The sequence below is a fragment of the Harpia harpyja genome, chromosome 14 (assembly GCF_026419915.1).
Source record: "Harpia harpyja isolate bHarHar1 chromosome 14, bHarHar1 primary haplotype, whole genome shotgun sequence".
NCBI classification, from domain to species: domain Eukaryota; kingdom Metazoa; phylum Chordata; class Aves; order Accipitriformes; family Accipitridae; genus Harpia; species Harpia harpyja.
The window spans coordinates 37,892,762-37,908,410 of NC_068953.1; the positions used below are offsets into that span (position 1 = coordinate 37,892,762).

Genomic DNA, 15,649 nt, shown 5'->3' on the forward strand with positions numbered 1-15,649 from the left:
TATTACAGCACTAGCACGTGCCCAAATGCTTCTCACGTGACCTCATCCCTGTGAAGCTGCAGTCGTTAAGCTCAGGATCATCGTGGAAATCCTGAAGTGCTCGAGCAGCAATTTCACTGGCTTCAAGCGAGCAGCAGGGTCTTCGTGAAAAAGGTGTGTCTGATCCTCCTTTTCAGTGTTTTGAGTCACAACAACAGTAAAAGGACTCTGAGTCTGTTTGCTAATGATCAGCTGAGAATTACCAGGCCAGGGTAAAGGATGTGGGATGCAAAGTCAAGCAGCTGCTTTGAGGGAAGAGGGGGAGCAAGGGCACGATCTGTGCACCCGCTGCAGGCCATGCCCTGGTCAAACAAGCTCTCGCTGCAGTGGTAGAGTGGTGCGAGGAATTATGACTGTTTTGGATGTTAGCACCACAAGGCAAGCAGGTGCTGCGCCCGCTCCTCCAGTCCGCCCCGTTGTGGGTTCACGAATGCCTGCAGAAGATTGGAAAGAGAGGACTTGGCAGAAAGCAGAATATCTGGTTTTGAGAGATTTTCTGCTTTTTTTCCGGCATCCTTCTCTGCTGGTCTGTCCCACGGTCTCCTGCAACTCTTGTATCTCCCTGCTTTGGATGCGCATCAGAGTGACAAGCATTCAGCAGCAGGCTCCAGCCGGTTGTGCTGTCCCATGAGGGAGAGCAGTCAGAAATCCAGCTTAAGCACCAACACTGGGCTTACCATCAGCTTGGGTCACCAGCGCAGCACAAAGCAACCAGAGTGTAAGGAGTAGATCTGACCTGGTATCTGTGTTTTACAGACAGGAAAATAAAGAGAAAACCTGCCCAAAGCTCATCAGCCGTCATTTTTGGGGATGCTTGACAGGTCTGGTGAACTGTGAGTGAGCTTTTTGTTTTTTCTGCCCCCAACTCCACCACTAACCTGGGGCAAACACCCTCCTTGGTTTCCAACCTGTGCAAAAAGGACAGGGCCCTTGGAAAAAAACACATTAATTTTTTTTATATAAACGAGTAGCAGTGATTGATAAAATGGCATTTAAAGTCACTTCAGTCTTTCATGGGTACATGGACCTAAAGCTGAGCCCTTTGGGGTGGATTTTGCGTTCTTCCAACACCCCCAGCCCCTGCAGACGGGCACGTAAAACTCCTTAACTACCCTTGCAACTCCGACTGGAGCCAAAGTACTGGCCCGTCGCCTGCCTTCCCCTCCATCTGCCAGCATTTTAAGCCCACGAAGAACAGAAGTGAAGAGGTGTGTGGTGCTCCTCACACCGCACCTTTCCGGCCAGCGGGATGGACTTCCCCCCCCCCCCCGCCATGCCACCCCAGCACCCCTGAGGGGACCACAGCCTCAGGCGAAACCCTCAGCGCCGGTGCGAGGCCCGGGCAGCCCGCCGCCGTCCCGGGAGCTCAGCGCCTCAGGAAGAGAGACCGCGGGGCCTGAGGGAACGGCGACAACATGGCGGCTGAGGGGAGGGGAGGGGAGGGAAAGGGGGGGGGGGCGGGCTGCCTGACGCGTGACACCCCCCCCCCCCGCCACACACCTCCCCGGCGCCGCGCGCGCGTCGCCCCCCCCCCCCAAATCTCGCGAGAGGCGGCGGCGGCGGCGGCGTCGCGAGAGCGGGTGGTGCGCTGCGGTAGGAGGTCGGCGGAGAAGGACGGAGCCGGAGCCGGTTCGCTCCCGCCGCCCGCCCGCCTCACCCCCCCCCTCCCCTCCCCTCTCCTCTCCTCTCCTCCGCCGCTCCCTTCCTCCTCCTGCTTCCCCTCCCCGGCCGCGGAACAGGAGGATGCCGCGCTCCGGGCCGCTCCCCGCTGCCCTCTCGTTGCTGCTGGTGACGGCCGCGATCCTACCGGGACCCGCCGCGGCGCAGAACGGTGAGAGCGGCGGGGGTGGGTGCGTTGCTATGGGGGCGGCTACGGCGGGGGGGGGACGACCCTGGGCTTCGCGGCCGTCCCTTCAGCCCGGGTGGGGGGGGGGGTGTTGTCCCCGACCCTGGGTTTGGGGGGGGAACCCCCCCCGTGTTTTCGGATCCCTCAGGGGAAGAAGGGGGGGCTGACAGGGCCGCACCGCGGCGGTTTCTCCTCTCCGCCCCCCCCCCCCGCCCCGCGCGCTTCTCCTGAGGCGTCTCGTGCTGCCGGTAAAATGGAACATCTCCTCCCGCCTACTAAACCTGCATCTGCCGGGCTGCCTTAAATCATTTATAATGCAATAAAACCGTAGTTCCTTAGCAACTAAAGAGGTCCTCTGATAGGAGCGTAAAAGAAGGAGGAAAAAAAAAAAAAACCACCCTTCTCTCTTCCTTGTAGGATAGCATGAGCTAAATCTAGCGCGGCATGCCTCCTCCCTGATGAGTTTGCAGCCAAGTGCATGACAATTAGTGGCAGAATGAAGCAGGGCCAAGAGGCTGGCCTAACCGAGCGCGAGCCTTCTGCTTGAAGGAAGGTCCTGCAGCGCTTATAAAAATGCGTGTCTTATCGTGCCATCTGAAGAGGAGAGCGAGCCACGAAGGCAGGTTTTGTCTGCTCCAGAAGTGCCCGAGCACAGTCTTTCTGGAGCACCTTCTTATGCAGCATCATGGTGAAACGAATGTCAGGGATGCTTTGGCCTGTAAATGCTGTGAAGGGCAGGGATCTTGGCTCACAAGAGACTCCGGTCTATGTGCGTTGGGAAAATTTACCTAGAAGGAAGGGATACCTTACTAATATACTAATCCCACGCAAGTTTTCATTGTTTCATCCTTCTTTCTCTCTCCTTCCTTTCTGTTCTGCAGATATTCAGTCCTAGTGTTTTCCTTCTATTGAGGTGAATTTTGCCTTGCAGCATGAGGTCAGCTTCATTGGCTGTTTGCTCTAGAAGACACATTGAGGCTTTCAGCATATTTGATGATAGGAGAGATGTAGGTGAAAGAAATAATGTCCCAAAGATCCCAGATCAGAATTATTGCCTTAGTATGTGCAGATTTTGCAGTCTGAAACCAGAACTGAGCCTCATGTCTGTCTCTGTTAACCAAACAGGAGAAGCTTTGGCATCCACGCTACATGAATGAAAACTGTAGGCTTTCTGCAATATAAGGGACTACTTGTGGAACCTAAAAGAGTCTGGCAAATCCCACTGGAGTTCAGTGAGAATTAAGGACCTGACTTCCATGAGCTCCCAGGACCATGCTACTTGGGCCGAGTTGTGGATAAAGTCTGGTTCTCTGTTGCAGAGATGCTGTCTGCTTCCTGTGATAGCTGTGCCATCTGAGCATCGTTGTGGCAGGGTTAATCTGCCGATGCTGTGTTTCCCCTTGTATTTAGGTGGAGCGAGGTGAGCAGTCGAGGTGAGCGGTCTTCTGACATGCAAGTTAAATGGGTTGTGTGCCTGAAGCTGTTCCTGTGCAGAGTTAGCAGGCAAGGTGTCAAATGCCAGCAGCTGGTATAACAATTCCAAATAGCTGGTAGGCAGTGCAAACATTTGGTGTTTGACTGTAGTTGTCTGGAGGTCAACAATGAAATAAGTTTTTTGGGATAAATGGAAAGCTTTAGCCTTTCAATGTCTTAATTATGACTTCCATTCCTGACATGAAGCTAACCAAGCAGTAGCAGATCTTGGCATGAAGTAAGACTGCAGACCCCAGGTGTATCCTGAAAGCTCATTAATTTTTATTTGGTTAACTAGGGTCATCCAAGCAATTAAGTGGTAAGGGAAACTCTGAGTATCTGTACTGCTGTAGGAGTTTACACAGATGAGTGAAAATCTTCTTGGAAAGGAGCAGAGCACTTTCAAGCCAAGTGAAAGATAGAGATCCTTCTGAATAAGGTTTATTGCTGCTGTTGAATTTTTACCCCAATTTGAATGCTCTTGTAACAGAGGGAAACATTTAAAGATTGTAGGCCCTGCCACAGAGGAGCTGTTTTCTTTCAGCAAATAATGGCCAGTGAGTTGCTTCATGAAACGGAACAATTCCTCTTTTGCTTTGGCATGAAGAATAGGTATAGCCATTTCCTGAATTATGTAAACTCCTTGTCAGTCATTAGAAAAATTATTTTGGTGGTTTGAACAGGCACATGCAAGTATGTCGGTGACAGCTCTTTTAAAAACAAAGTGTATCTAACACACAGGTGTGTGCTTTGAAGGTATATGGAAGGATCCCAAAGCGTATATGCAAGAATCGCATTATCTATTATTGATATGGAGCTGTCAGTGTAGTGAAAGGTGATAGTCAAAGTGCTGTTGAATGTACAGTAACACCATGTGAGTTTAGGATGATAAAGGAATGGTAATGTACTTTTGAAACTGCAGGGCAGGTCACCACTCACCTGGCACAGAAAATGCCAAGTGGAATCCTGAATGTCTGTGGGAAGCAGCCTTTTTTCTGCTTCTGACAGGAGATCACTGTTGAATTGCCAGTGATTTTTCCAGAGTGAATGTAATTCAGAAAGTTTTGAATCAGAGTCACCTATAGATTTAAGCTTACGAAAACTGGAAGTAGGTTTTTGACACTTGTATGGATTATTTTTAAAGCTCTTGCATAAACACCTAAAGATCACAGAAAAATTTGCGTGTCAGAAATTTAACTTTTCCTGAACATTCTTCTGAGAAACTTGTCAGGTTCTTCGAGGCTGCATTTCTGATGCACGCTAGCTTGTCACTTGTATCCAGAGCATAGTTTAGATGAAGTGACTGAAAGGAGGGTTGGAAGAGAGATGAGGAAGCATGAGGAGGAACAGCTGGAAAAAGCCAGTCTGTCAAGAAGATCTGTGTTAAACCTGTGGTTTCCAACTGGTATTTGTTGGAAAATCACTTTAGCGCTTCAAAACAGACAGCATCCTCCTTATGGAATGGTGCTTGACTTACTGTTTGGTGACGAATAACATATTGCTTGTTTTTTAACCTTTGCAATATCTCTGTTTCTCCAGCTGCTTGTTTAAAAATAAAGACTTCAGTGTGTTAATACTTTCACCTTAGAGTGTTTGGAATTAAAGGACCATAGCTGTATTTTTACTGTTGTCTAAAATAGATGCTTGGACTGCCCCCATGAAATCTGCAGTGTTTCTACAGCACACCAACATGTGAGTTGAATTGCTAGCAATTTTTCAAGTTCTTCCCTTTTCAGAGCTTTGGTCTGGCAAAGTGCACTTAAAACCAGACTTTATCACATATTGTATAGAGGAGGGAATTCTTAAACTTCATCACATTTTTTAGAACGGAAAGCTGACTTAATAAAATTGCTTGGGTTATTCAAAGCTAGACATAAGTGGAAATAAAATCAAACTAAGTTAGGTGGTACTTGTTTAGCTCTGCTCTCTTCTTCCTCTGATTGGATGAGTGAGAAGGAGATAACAAGCTGGCTGAAAATAGAACGTGGCTTTTCTGTTGGCAGAAACCAGTATAGAAATGACCATAAAATGAGGAAGAGTAGCTTCTTAAAATGAGTTTCTTCTTAAAAGAGCAAGTGAAAAACCTTCCTTTTATCCTTGTAATGCTATTTCTGACTGCTGATTCTCATCCATTTTGCACTGATTGTATTTTGATATGATTTTAAACGTCCCCAGATAAAACTAAGAAACAGTTTCATACAGCATTTATAGAGTGTGAGTGTGGGCTGAGTATCGAGGAAAATGTTCAAAGTTCTGTTCTCTTTCCCACCGTTGCTATTCTCCTTCCTCCTACAACTCCCGCATAGGAAACTTAAATACAAGCAATATGACTATACACTTGAAAATTGCACCAAATTCTGACAGATCTCAGCTAACAGGTAAAAAGTCAGTACTAGCAGTTATTGCCATTTCAAACAATAGTTTTAGTTATGTTGAGAAACAGTTCAAATCGAGGGACTCAGTGGAACTACTTTTCAATGATGAAATACACTGAGTGTTAACTGTCCTCACAACACACTACTGTATGAAGACTCCTTCCTGTTAAATTCATGAATGAGGTGCATTCTCTCCTTCACAATGAGCTGTTTCTTTGCTGCAAGTACTACTTTAGAGGAGGCAATTGTAAAAACTTGTATTGTAAAGGACAATGCTAGCCTTGTGACTCATCCTTGGGTTGTAAAGCCAGTGTTCAAACTCTTTTTAACTTCAAGTGCTGGAGGTGCTGCAGCTCCCACAGTTAAGACTGAAAATTAGATAAACTGTTTCTGCTTATCTATTAGCAGTGAAGTTCTTCTCTAAACCTGCTTTCTTATCATTTTAGGCTTTTTATTCTTTTTATCCATGCAATTTAGAGTGGGGGAGAGGGTGTTACCTTCTCATCAGCAATTACTTTCTGTACTTCTCCAGGTTAATTGTCATGGTCGTTCTTGGTAAGTTGTATTTTCCTGGCTGTTCTGGTGCTTTTCTGTAGATTTTCTTCAGTCACGTTTTCTGGAGTGTGGTGTGTAAAACTGGACACACTTCCAGTTGGGACCAGACTGAGATTCAGTGGAGTGGAAGGATCACTCAATGTGTCTTGCATATGGCATTCCCGTTTGCATCATGGGACAAATGGTTTCTTACAGTAAAACATGATTGACTCACATCCAGTGGGATCCTTTATGGTGGTTGGATCTTGCATTGCAGGACTGCTACTTTGCATTCCTTTACTGCCTAAACCAAGTAGTTCTTAGATGTTCTTATTAAGTGGCGTCTCACCTACTTCTGATGTCTTCCTCCAGTTGTCAAAAGTCCTATTTTACCTGCTCGAGCATGCACCCCTACTTTAGCTTGCTTTGGTTTTATCAGCTTAAGTGACCCTCTAGCCCATCATCAGTCTTACTTCATTCTGTTTTCCATCTACTTGTTCATGTACTTTATCTCATAAAAATCATACACATGGTACACCAAGCTACATTAATGAGATTTTATTTTTGGTTATGAGGCGCTTGTATAGGGCAGTATTAAAAGCTTTACTAAAATTAGGAAAACTGCGTCTGTTCTTTCTCCTCTAGAGTCACCTTTGGTTTTTATTATCTTTACAGTAGGAGGTCAGATTGTTGTGGGCAAGCTGTCTCAAACCTCAGGTAGGCAATACAGCTCGGTTCCTCCCTCCCCTGAGCCTTTTTCCATTTTTGAGCACTTCCAAGCAGATTTCTTCTGTTCTTTCTGGAGGCTGAAATTGGATTGACTGGTCTGCAATTCCACGGTCTTTCCATTTTAATGTTTTAAACATGGGCACTGTCTGCCCTTTTCCGTTCACCCATCTTCCACAAGTACTGCAGAAGGAGTTGAATTAAACCCAGCAGCTTGACACCCCCAAACTTTCCAAAGCAACCTGTAATCTGGTTGTAGAGCTCTTCCCTGAGACTGTTTATCACTATGATCATACTTTGTTTTGAATGGCATATGTGATGATAGTATCTCCTTCCAGTCTTTTCTGTATACCTGAGCTTTCTGCCAAAGTTGTGCTGAGGTTGTTTGCAGAAACCCATCAGTGGTTACGGTGCTGCCCCTGCTGCCAGAGCTGGGGGCTGAATGTGCAGATTTAGTATCTGATCCTGCACACTGTCCATTAGATGCGTGAGGACAGCCTTTATGTGTTCAGTCAAACTTCTTAAAACAAGCTGCTTACCAGTATTTCATAATGATTGTAGTGGCTTGTGATTTTTCCCTGTTAATTCTAGAATATGAAACCTGACTTGTATAAAGTTGGAGGAGGGGGAATGGATGTTATAACTCAGGAGTTATCAAAGCTCTGTATCAAATATAACATCCAGTTGTTCAAATCGTGATAATTGTCTGAAACATTATTTGTGTGCCTTTAAAAATATGACTTGATATGTTAAATCTATTTTCACTCTAAGTTAAACACTTTTTTTTTTGATGTCTTGTACTGCATGGTCTTTTTGGTGTTGAAGGACATTGAGTTTAAATATAATTCCAACGTGGATTGAATGTCTGTATCTGTGTCAAAACTTGGAGGTATTTATCCCCTAGTAGGATAACTACTGTAGACTTTTAAAAATTCATGCCCTGTTGATAAGCTTGAAGCTTATTTGGGTCATCTGTGTGGTTGAAGTCACCACTTACTCACTGACGCAAACTCATTCAAGAAAAAAGACAATAACTTTTGAAGCTGTGAAGGGTTCTTCATCATATGGTGTCAGAAGCTGTAGGTCTGCTATAATTAAGAATGAGAAGTTTTTTGAGAGCAAGATGGGATTATTTTTTTTTTTCCCCCACCATTCCTGTTCAGAATGCAGTGAAAAACAGCACCATCATGTCAGCATAGTATTTTGGCTGCTGGAAGGTGTGTATGCGTGGGGTAAAGTGTGAACAATGGGCTCTGATCCTGGGAAGCAGACGTTGAGTAAATATGACCCCAAATGCACACTGTTGAAGAGCTGTAGGATAGGAGAGCCTTTATCCTCTTCTTAATGGCTTTGATCTTGAAATGGGGTAGGATAGCAGAGATCTCTGCTTTGCAGCTGCTTTTGAAGGAGGGAGGAAGAGGCATCGTGTCTGTCTACTGCTCTTTGTAGGTGTAGTTGGAACTTCGGTATGTAAGATGGAGTCTCAGGGACACAATGTTTATATCAACTGTGTTAGTTTTTGATATCAGGTTGGAAGCGTTTCGATATATCAAAGAAAAAGCAGGAGCAGGGATGTTTTGAAAGAATAAATTTTCCAGATGAGGAGGAAGAAAGTGCCCAAGACTGTAGGTGACTAGCTAAATGGGTTTGCATTGTGAGACCTTTTTGTAGAGGAAAATTAGATCATAATGTCCTGTTCTGGTTTGAATAAAGAAAAAAAGAAGGTCTTAGATTGCTCTAATTAGCATAGGCTTGTTTAACATTACATGTTTTAAAATGCCACATTAACGAATCTATTGAGCCGAAGTGCTACTTAGCGTAGCAAAGTAGTGTAGCTACTTACTACTTCCCACGCTTGGTGAATTATTGCTAGCTTTCAGTACACAGAGGGATCATGGTGGCTATCCCTATAGCCTGTGCGTTTGTTTGGAAACCTAAACTAAATGCATTTTCTAACAGTCATATTGAAGACATGAGAAAATAAGAGGAAGGGGAATATAATGGACTAGAAAAGGGAAGGTGTGAAAAGATACAATCAGTCCAAAACCTCAGCAGTAGAAGTGGGTGAAGAAGGATTTAATTCTGGGGGGTTGGTAAAACTGACAAAGAATATATTTTAAATTAAAAAAGAGAAAATTGAACTTAAATGCCTAGAAAAGAGCTTGACAAGGATTTTGGCAATGCAGTAGGCTCCCAACAGACATCATGGCAGACCAAAGGCAGACTGAAATAATTCGGTGAAGGCGTACAGCAGGAGTTTGAAAAAGCAGATGCTTGAGTGCATTTTTAAAAAGCAAGTAGATACCATATTGACTGATCACTCTTGGATTTTTTTTTTTTTTTTTTTTGGCCTAGTTTTCTAGAAAAGCTTTGTGGTAGTTAACTAGGATAATCTACCTTAGAAGGTTCAAGTTATGAATGTAGAAGTATTTTAATGCCTGTCATACTCATTCAAAACTCCTAATAATGAATTAAGTGATGCTAAACCACTTTAAATGCAGTTATAAATAGGAGTTCAGCTGCACTGTTTCTGTTAGTCTCGTTAAATTCATGCAAGTGTTGTAATGTTAAGAAGCTCTTGTCTTTCTGTGATGCTGAACATAGTATGTAATGACTGACATAAGTGTACAAAATATTATGTGATACCTTCTTGCTTGAGGAACATCTGAAATTAATATTACAGTCCAGAGCTTAAAAGAGCAGTTGCTCCAGAGGTGGTTGTGTAAGTTAAGGTTGCTTGGCTTGGAAAGGAAAGGAAGGTGCCTTGATACAGCATCTGAAGATTTGGAAAGATGCCATGAGAATTGGATATGAGTGTGTTTGTTTTCTGTTTGTTTTTTTATTTCTCAGTACAGTAAAGGATAATTAATAGAACTGTAGTAGAGGACAAAATAAATGCTACATGGGGATTACTTTGATCTGTGATACATAGCTTTCCATGGCACCGTGAAAGCTGGTCTCTTGTCTTGGGCACAAGACTGACAAGATTAGCCAGGCTACTGTGTGTGCAAGGATTATCTTTTCCACTGAATTATTGGTGGGGTGAGGGTAGCCTGGTGCTAAAAATCCATAGTGTTACAGAAGATGGACCGATTTTAATTCCCTGTTTGAGCAGGTTAGAATCATTGTTACCAGGAGGTAATGCAGGCTGATGGAACAAGGAATTAGAAGATCCATAACATACAGTTTTGCAGTATGTTGTTGATCTTGTCTTTATGTATCTTCAAGCAAGGGCAGTAGATTTCTGCTTGTTACACTTTGGTTGTTGATTTCTGCTTGAGGTATTCTAACCTGTATATACAGAAAGTTTACCTAAAGCAGTCTTTCTCAGGGAACTTAGTATTATTTTGTCCTCTCTCCTTTTCTTTAAGCATCCAAGGTTGCAAGCAGCTGACTCCCACTCTCACACTTTATAGTATTACGTGTCTGTATGATTTTTCTAGAAGTGCAATGACATATTAATTCACATTTTGGGGGTCTAGTTTGAAATGGGAAAAACTTATATCACAGTATGTAACTTGAAATGTTTCTTAGTTCTGCACTGATTCTTACTCTGTGCAGTCCTGTGTAATCTTTATTTAGAAAGGGGACGGTATAGCAGAAAAGATTGAAAACTATTCCAGTGAGGTTTGAGGATAGGGTTAAGAGGTTGAGATCAAACAAAGCCAGGAATAAATGACATGTAGAAAATAAATAAATAAATATAAAGCAAGTCAGCTGGATTTAGTATAGTAAGAAATGTAACAGGATGTACAAGCTGCAGTTTTAAGCCAGATAGTCACCAAATAAGCAAACTTTTATTCTGAGTGAGGCATTATCCTGTTTCTCAAGTTTGTAGCTGAGGACTTGCAGTGTAGGCTCTATCAGGCAGCTTAGTTTACACTTGTGACAAACTACCTTAATGACTCTAGGAAATAAATAGGAAGCTCATTATTTGGAGATATAATTTTATTTGGTGTTTGCATATGGTAAGACAAATTCTGCAGCTAACTTCTTCCTCTTGGTATGACTGCCAGGCTACATAAACAGTGAGTTCAGCGGTTAGTTGCTGTTGAGGCTTACCACTTCACTAGAAGAGAGTTGCCTTGGGGAAGTGTTTTCAAAATCCCAAAGCAGCTGAACACCTTGGTTTTGTGACTCAGAGCCAGTCTGCACCTGGTCTTTGGAAGTCTCCTCTGGATGGACTCCTCCCTATTTATGTATATTTGGAAAGCTAGGGCTTGCCTTGCCTGGTCAGGCTTCTTCCCCCCCACCCCACTGCATGTTTCGGGGGGGGGGGGAGTCTGACAAAGTGAGCGGAGTTGTTACTGTCTGCTATGCTGTATGTGACCCATCCCATTAGAAACAAGTGATTTTTGTTTAACCTAATGGTAAAATCTGAGTATGTCTTAGGCATACCGGAGGACTTGGTGCACATACTTCCAAATTGCAGGTGAAAGGATTGTCTTTGGCAGTTATTTGAACAAATAGACATTTTAGTTTTACTTGGAGAGCTTTTCTTTTGTATAATCGTTCTACATCTGCACTAAGAAAAATACGTTCAGGTTGCCACTCTCTTTGTGCTTCATTTCGCTTTAGGAAGTGCTGTACTTTGTGCCTGTTTGGTCCCCGTAATCTAGAAACTAACACTGCAAGTTATTTCTGTTTATCTTGTTTCATTTGGGGTACTTGCCCTTTTGCTCTTACAAGCTTCACCCCTTTGCGCAGGCCTGGGGGTGACCATCAGTCTCTGGCCTGACACCAGCGTTTTCAGAACTGCCAAAAAAAGTTGCGTTTCACAAAATTGTCTTCTCTCCCTTCTAAATTTGGGGTTGTGTTTCTGTTGATGACTGGCACCCATCGTATAATGCTTTTTTAGGTCACATTCACCTTTGGATTTCCCCTTCCAGTGGAAGTGCTATCACCTCTAACCCTTGTATTTTTGGAATTATTTGAGCTTTACGATATTTGTGCCAACTCTTTCTTTATGCACAATGGTTGGGAATGATGCTTGAGTACCTGGCTGTAACCATTTGGTACTGTGAGACCTTTTCTGCTTGTTGTCAAACATGACAGTAGTATAAATATTTTCATTTCCTTCTATTGTGTTATTTGTGTTTAGATTGGTTACAGTGCAACTCTCCCCATTTTTTCCCCTGTAACTTTGGCAGAGAGGACAGCATGTGGTAATGCAGCATTCCCTTCCTGGCTGTTTGCTTCCAGAAACAAACTGCTTGATGTAGACGGGACAGTTCGCATCTCTCCCCAGTTTTGAGGGTAGTGAACCTAATATGAGACTTAGATATACAGTATAGATGGTTGACTTTCAGACTTAATTTGTTAAATTTTTAACTGACAGGTTTTTCAACGCTTTGTTGCAAGTTCTGTGTTGCTCAGTAGCAACTTATGGTCTCACTTAGGGGTATAAGATAGCTTTAAGCAAAGCTGCATGTTTTGGGTCTCAGACTCCTGAAGCTCCTATTTTTAGCAATACCAGGATCAATTTAGTGACCCCAATCTTGAGCCATATGGAGTAAGGGGGGCGGGGGGGGAGTCAGTTTGGTTTCTAGGAAGGGAATTAGTTGGGAGAATGGAGCAAAAATGACAGGAAAGAGAAAAATAGCTTTTAAGGAGCTATAAATAACAGCCAAGGCAGGAACTTCAAAAGGCTATGGATGAATACAGTACTTGTTAGAGTATTCTCTTTTCCCTGTACCTGCATCTTCATCTTCTCAAATCTTGCTTTAAGTAGATACAGTAAGTTATGTGGCTTTTTAGTACACAGTAAGTGTCTGGGAGTTATAGTTGTTTGTCAGTGGCCTGCATTAATGGTTTTCAGCTAAGCATTATCACATTCTTTTTTGTTGCCTCTATTTATGCCTCTTCTAGGCAGCAAATTAACTGCAGAGATGATTTATCCTTTTAACAGCACCTACCAAATGTTAATCTGGCATTGGCTGCCCAGTCAGTACCAGTATAAGCATGCTTTGTCCTGCATTGCTGCTCTCCTGTTTTGGGGCCTCAGTGTGACAAAATGAAGTGGATTTATAATTCCCAAAGGGTTTTCCAAATATTACACTGTTGTCCTCTTTCTGCAAACTGAAACGGAGTTCTTGCCTCTCAGAGATGGAAAATTACTATATAAAGCTTTTTGGTTTCTTTGTGGAAATGTAAACTTGCTCTAAGATGGCAATGAAAACAACACCTTTAGTTTAGGAAAACCCTCAGCAGCAAACTTTTGACGGCTGGCGGAAGATCACTACAGCTTGCCCTGTTCTTACATTCTTGCTGCGACCACCACTGTTAAAGGCCTGCTACAGGATAAATTCTTTCAGTGCTTTTGTCTGGTCTCTAGTAAGATATTTAAACAATATCTTTTAATGCTGTTGTAAAATGACTGCACGATTTGATGTGGTCTTTGGTTCAAGAGCATGTGAAAGACTTTTTAGTGTTGTCATCATGTTAAGTACAACAGCTCTTTAACAGTGCTGTAATAGAAAATAGAAGTAGTACCTTTTTTACTTGAGTATAGGGAGATGATTCAAATTAGATTTTAACCAAATTGTTTAGGTCACCATTTATACTCTTCTCAAACACCAAAAAATCTCTAAAATGTAGTTGAACACTTATATTTAAATATATCTCAGCTGTGGGTCTGGATTCCCTGGTATCTTGAGTAGCCTGGACTTGTGTTCTCTTAATGGTTGGGGCATGCTGGATCTTGCCACTGACTTCTGTATGGTACTTTTTTTTCTTTCCTTTCTCATCAGTTTTGTAGTGAAGCCATCTCAGACCTTTGCCTTTCAAGCTTCTGGTTTTTACTTCCATGAAGCTATCTGCGTAAATGCATTGTATCGGTGATGTGGTGGTACTGCTGCTGAGTTGAAAAAAATCAGAAGAATTTCTGAATTAATGTTTAAAGACTGCTTAGTGAACTGTTAGGGGGCTTCACCTGTTTTATTCTTGCAGAAGCTTTACAGCAGATACAGTTTTGGGTTCCCTCCCCCCGCCCTGTCCCATAATTAGTACTGGTAGCATGGTGGTGGTGTTTTGTAAATTTTCTTCTTTATTCCGAACAAAGGAACAGGTTTCTCCCAGTATTTTATGTCAGCTCCCTTTTATGCTGCCTACTTGAAGAGTCAAAATCTGCTTGGCCCTTAATTGGATTGCTGCTTTTGCTGCAAAAGAAGTAGGAGTAGGGGAATCTAGTAAAGAGGCCTGTAGGCTGTGTTTAAAGCTGGAAGGCTGAGTCTCTTAGCTAGAAAACCCAGAAGCTCAAAAATGGACCCTTTTAACCATGACTGGCATTTTGGGGGGTTTTGTTGCCCTTCAGCACGTAATTTGTGTGAGGTGTGAGGACAAAGTCAGGAGATCTGAGTGGCTCAGTCCCCTGTGATGAGCAACCTTTGGCTGCAGGAAGGTGATTTCTGTGTGTGGATTAGGATGCGCAGTGTGGGTAATCACCAGTTAGGTTTGCGTTAATCTTGGCTGATATGGAACTTGAATTTCATCTCAAATAGCGATATTTGATGCTGTAGAAGAGCTGCCCTCAGAAGTTTATTTTTGTACTAATAATCTAAGCGGTGTCAGTAGGCCATGTGAGATCAAACCCCGGTCCAAGTTAGGATCCGATTTATGACATAACCCTGATGCAGCCACATGTACTGGCACAAAGCGGTGAGAAGGGCAAGGCTATTTCTATTGGCATGTCCTATATACAAGTGGTAAGTGTTGGTAGACAGCTTGATGTGGATGTCTGAGTTAGCAAAGCCTTCCTCTGGTCAAAGGCATGTTTTTAGGGTAATAGATGTGTCAAAACAGGGAGAAGCTGAACTGCTCTGTAGAAATGGCTCAGGGAAAAAAATATTATTCAAAAATGCAACTTGGAACAAGTATCTCTCAATTTGCAAAGGAGTGTAAATCTGGCAAACAAATAGTGGCATCTCTGCTACTTTTTAATACATTTCCTTCCTGCTGCCTTCTTCCCTGTAACTGGAATGCCATAATGATGTTCTCCTGAGAATAGCCTGTCTTTGGGCTGTCCACTGTTGCATGTATATACTGCATAGCTTGTCTGATGAGGGAGATCAAGACCTGACCTGCTAGAGATGTTACCCTGAAGTTAGAAGTTAGTAGGCAGTAATTCTGTCCAGCTACGGAGAGCATAAACTTTTGAAGTAAATAAAGCATCCTTGCTCTAACCCCATCTCCTGCAGTGGGGCCAGTATTTTAAACATTATTATTAGGCAGATCTTGCTCTGTTAAAAGTTGAACTCTGATTTACATTTAAAAATGTATTGTACCTAAAATGTATCATACCTTCTGCTAATAGCATTTCTTGTGGGCATAGAGGATTTTTTTTTTTTCCCCCTGAATGACTTTTTCTCAGCCCTGCCTCAGATTGTGTGACCTGTTACATAATCCAACAATTCTGCAAAGGGCATTTCTTTTAAAAGGTTGGTGTATTAAAATGTCCTGCTTCTTCATCACGGATGAGATGGAGCAGCTTGTACTTCTGCAGAATGCATAAAAGCAGAAAAAAAAAGGTTTGCCATTCAGTATGTGCTTCCTTCATGCTAAAGAGAAATGTAATCAGTCTCCTTTCAAACACACATTTGTTGTATCAGGAAAGGTCAAAGAAAAAATTGAGGAGTACTTTAAACCTTTAGCTCTCTAA

At 42.9% G+C, this 15,649-nt stretch overlaps 1 protein-coding gene across 1 annotated transcript in view; it reads left to right on the forward strand.

The window, feature by feature from the left end:
- Positions 1–1,630: 1,630 nt before the first annotated feature.
- NPTN (neuroplastin) overlaps positions 1,631–15,649 on the forward strand; it is a 59,115-nt gene continuing 45,096 nt past the window's right edge. Inside the window, exon 1 of the mRNA XM_052807093.1 lies at positions 1,631–1,870. Coding sequence (XP_052663053.1) covers positions 1,783–1,870 — 88 coding nt within the window. The 5' untranslated portion in view covers positions 1,631–1,782. The remainder of the gene's footprint in view (positions 1,871–15,649) is intronic.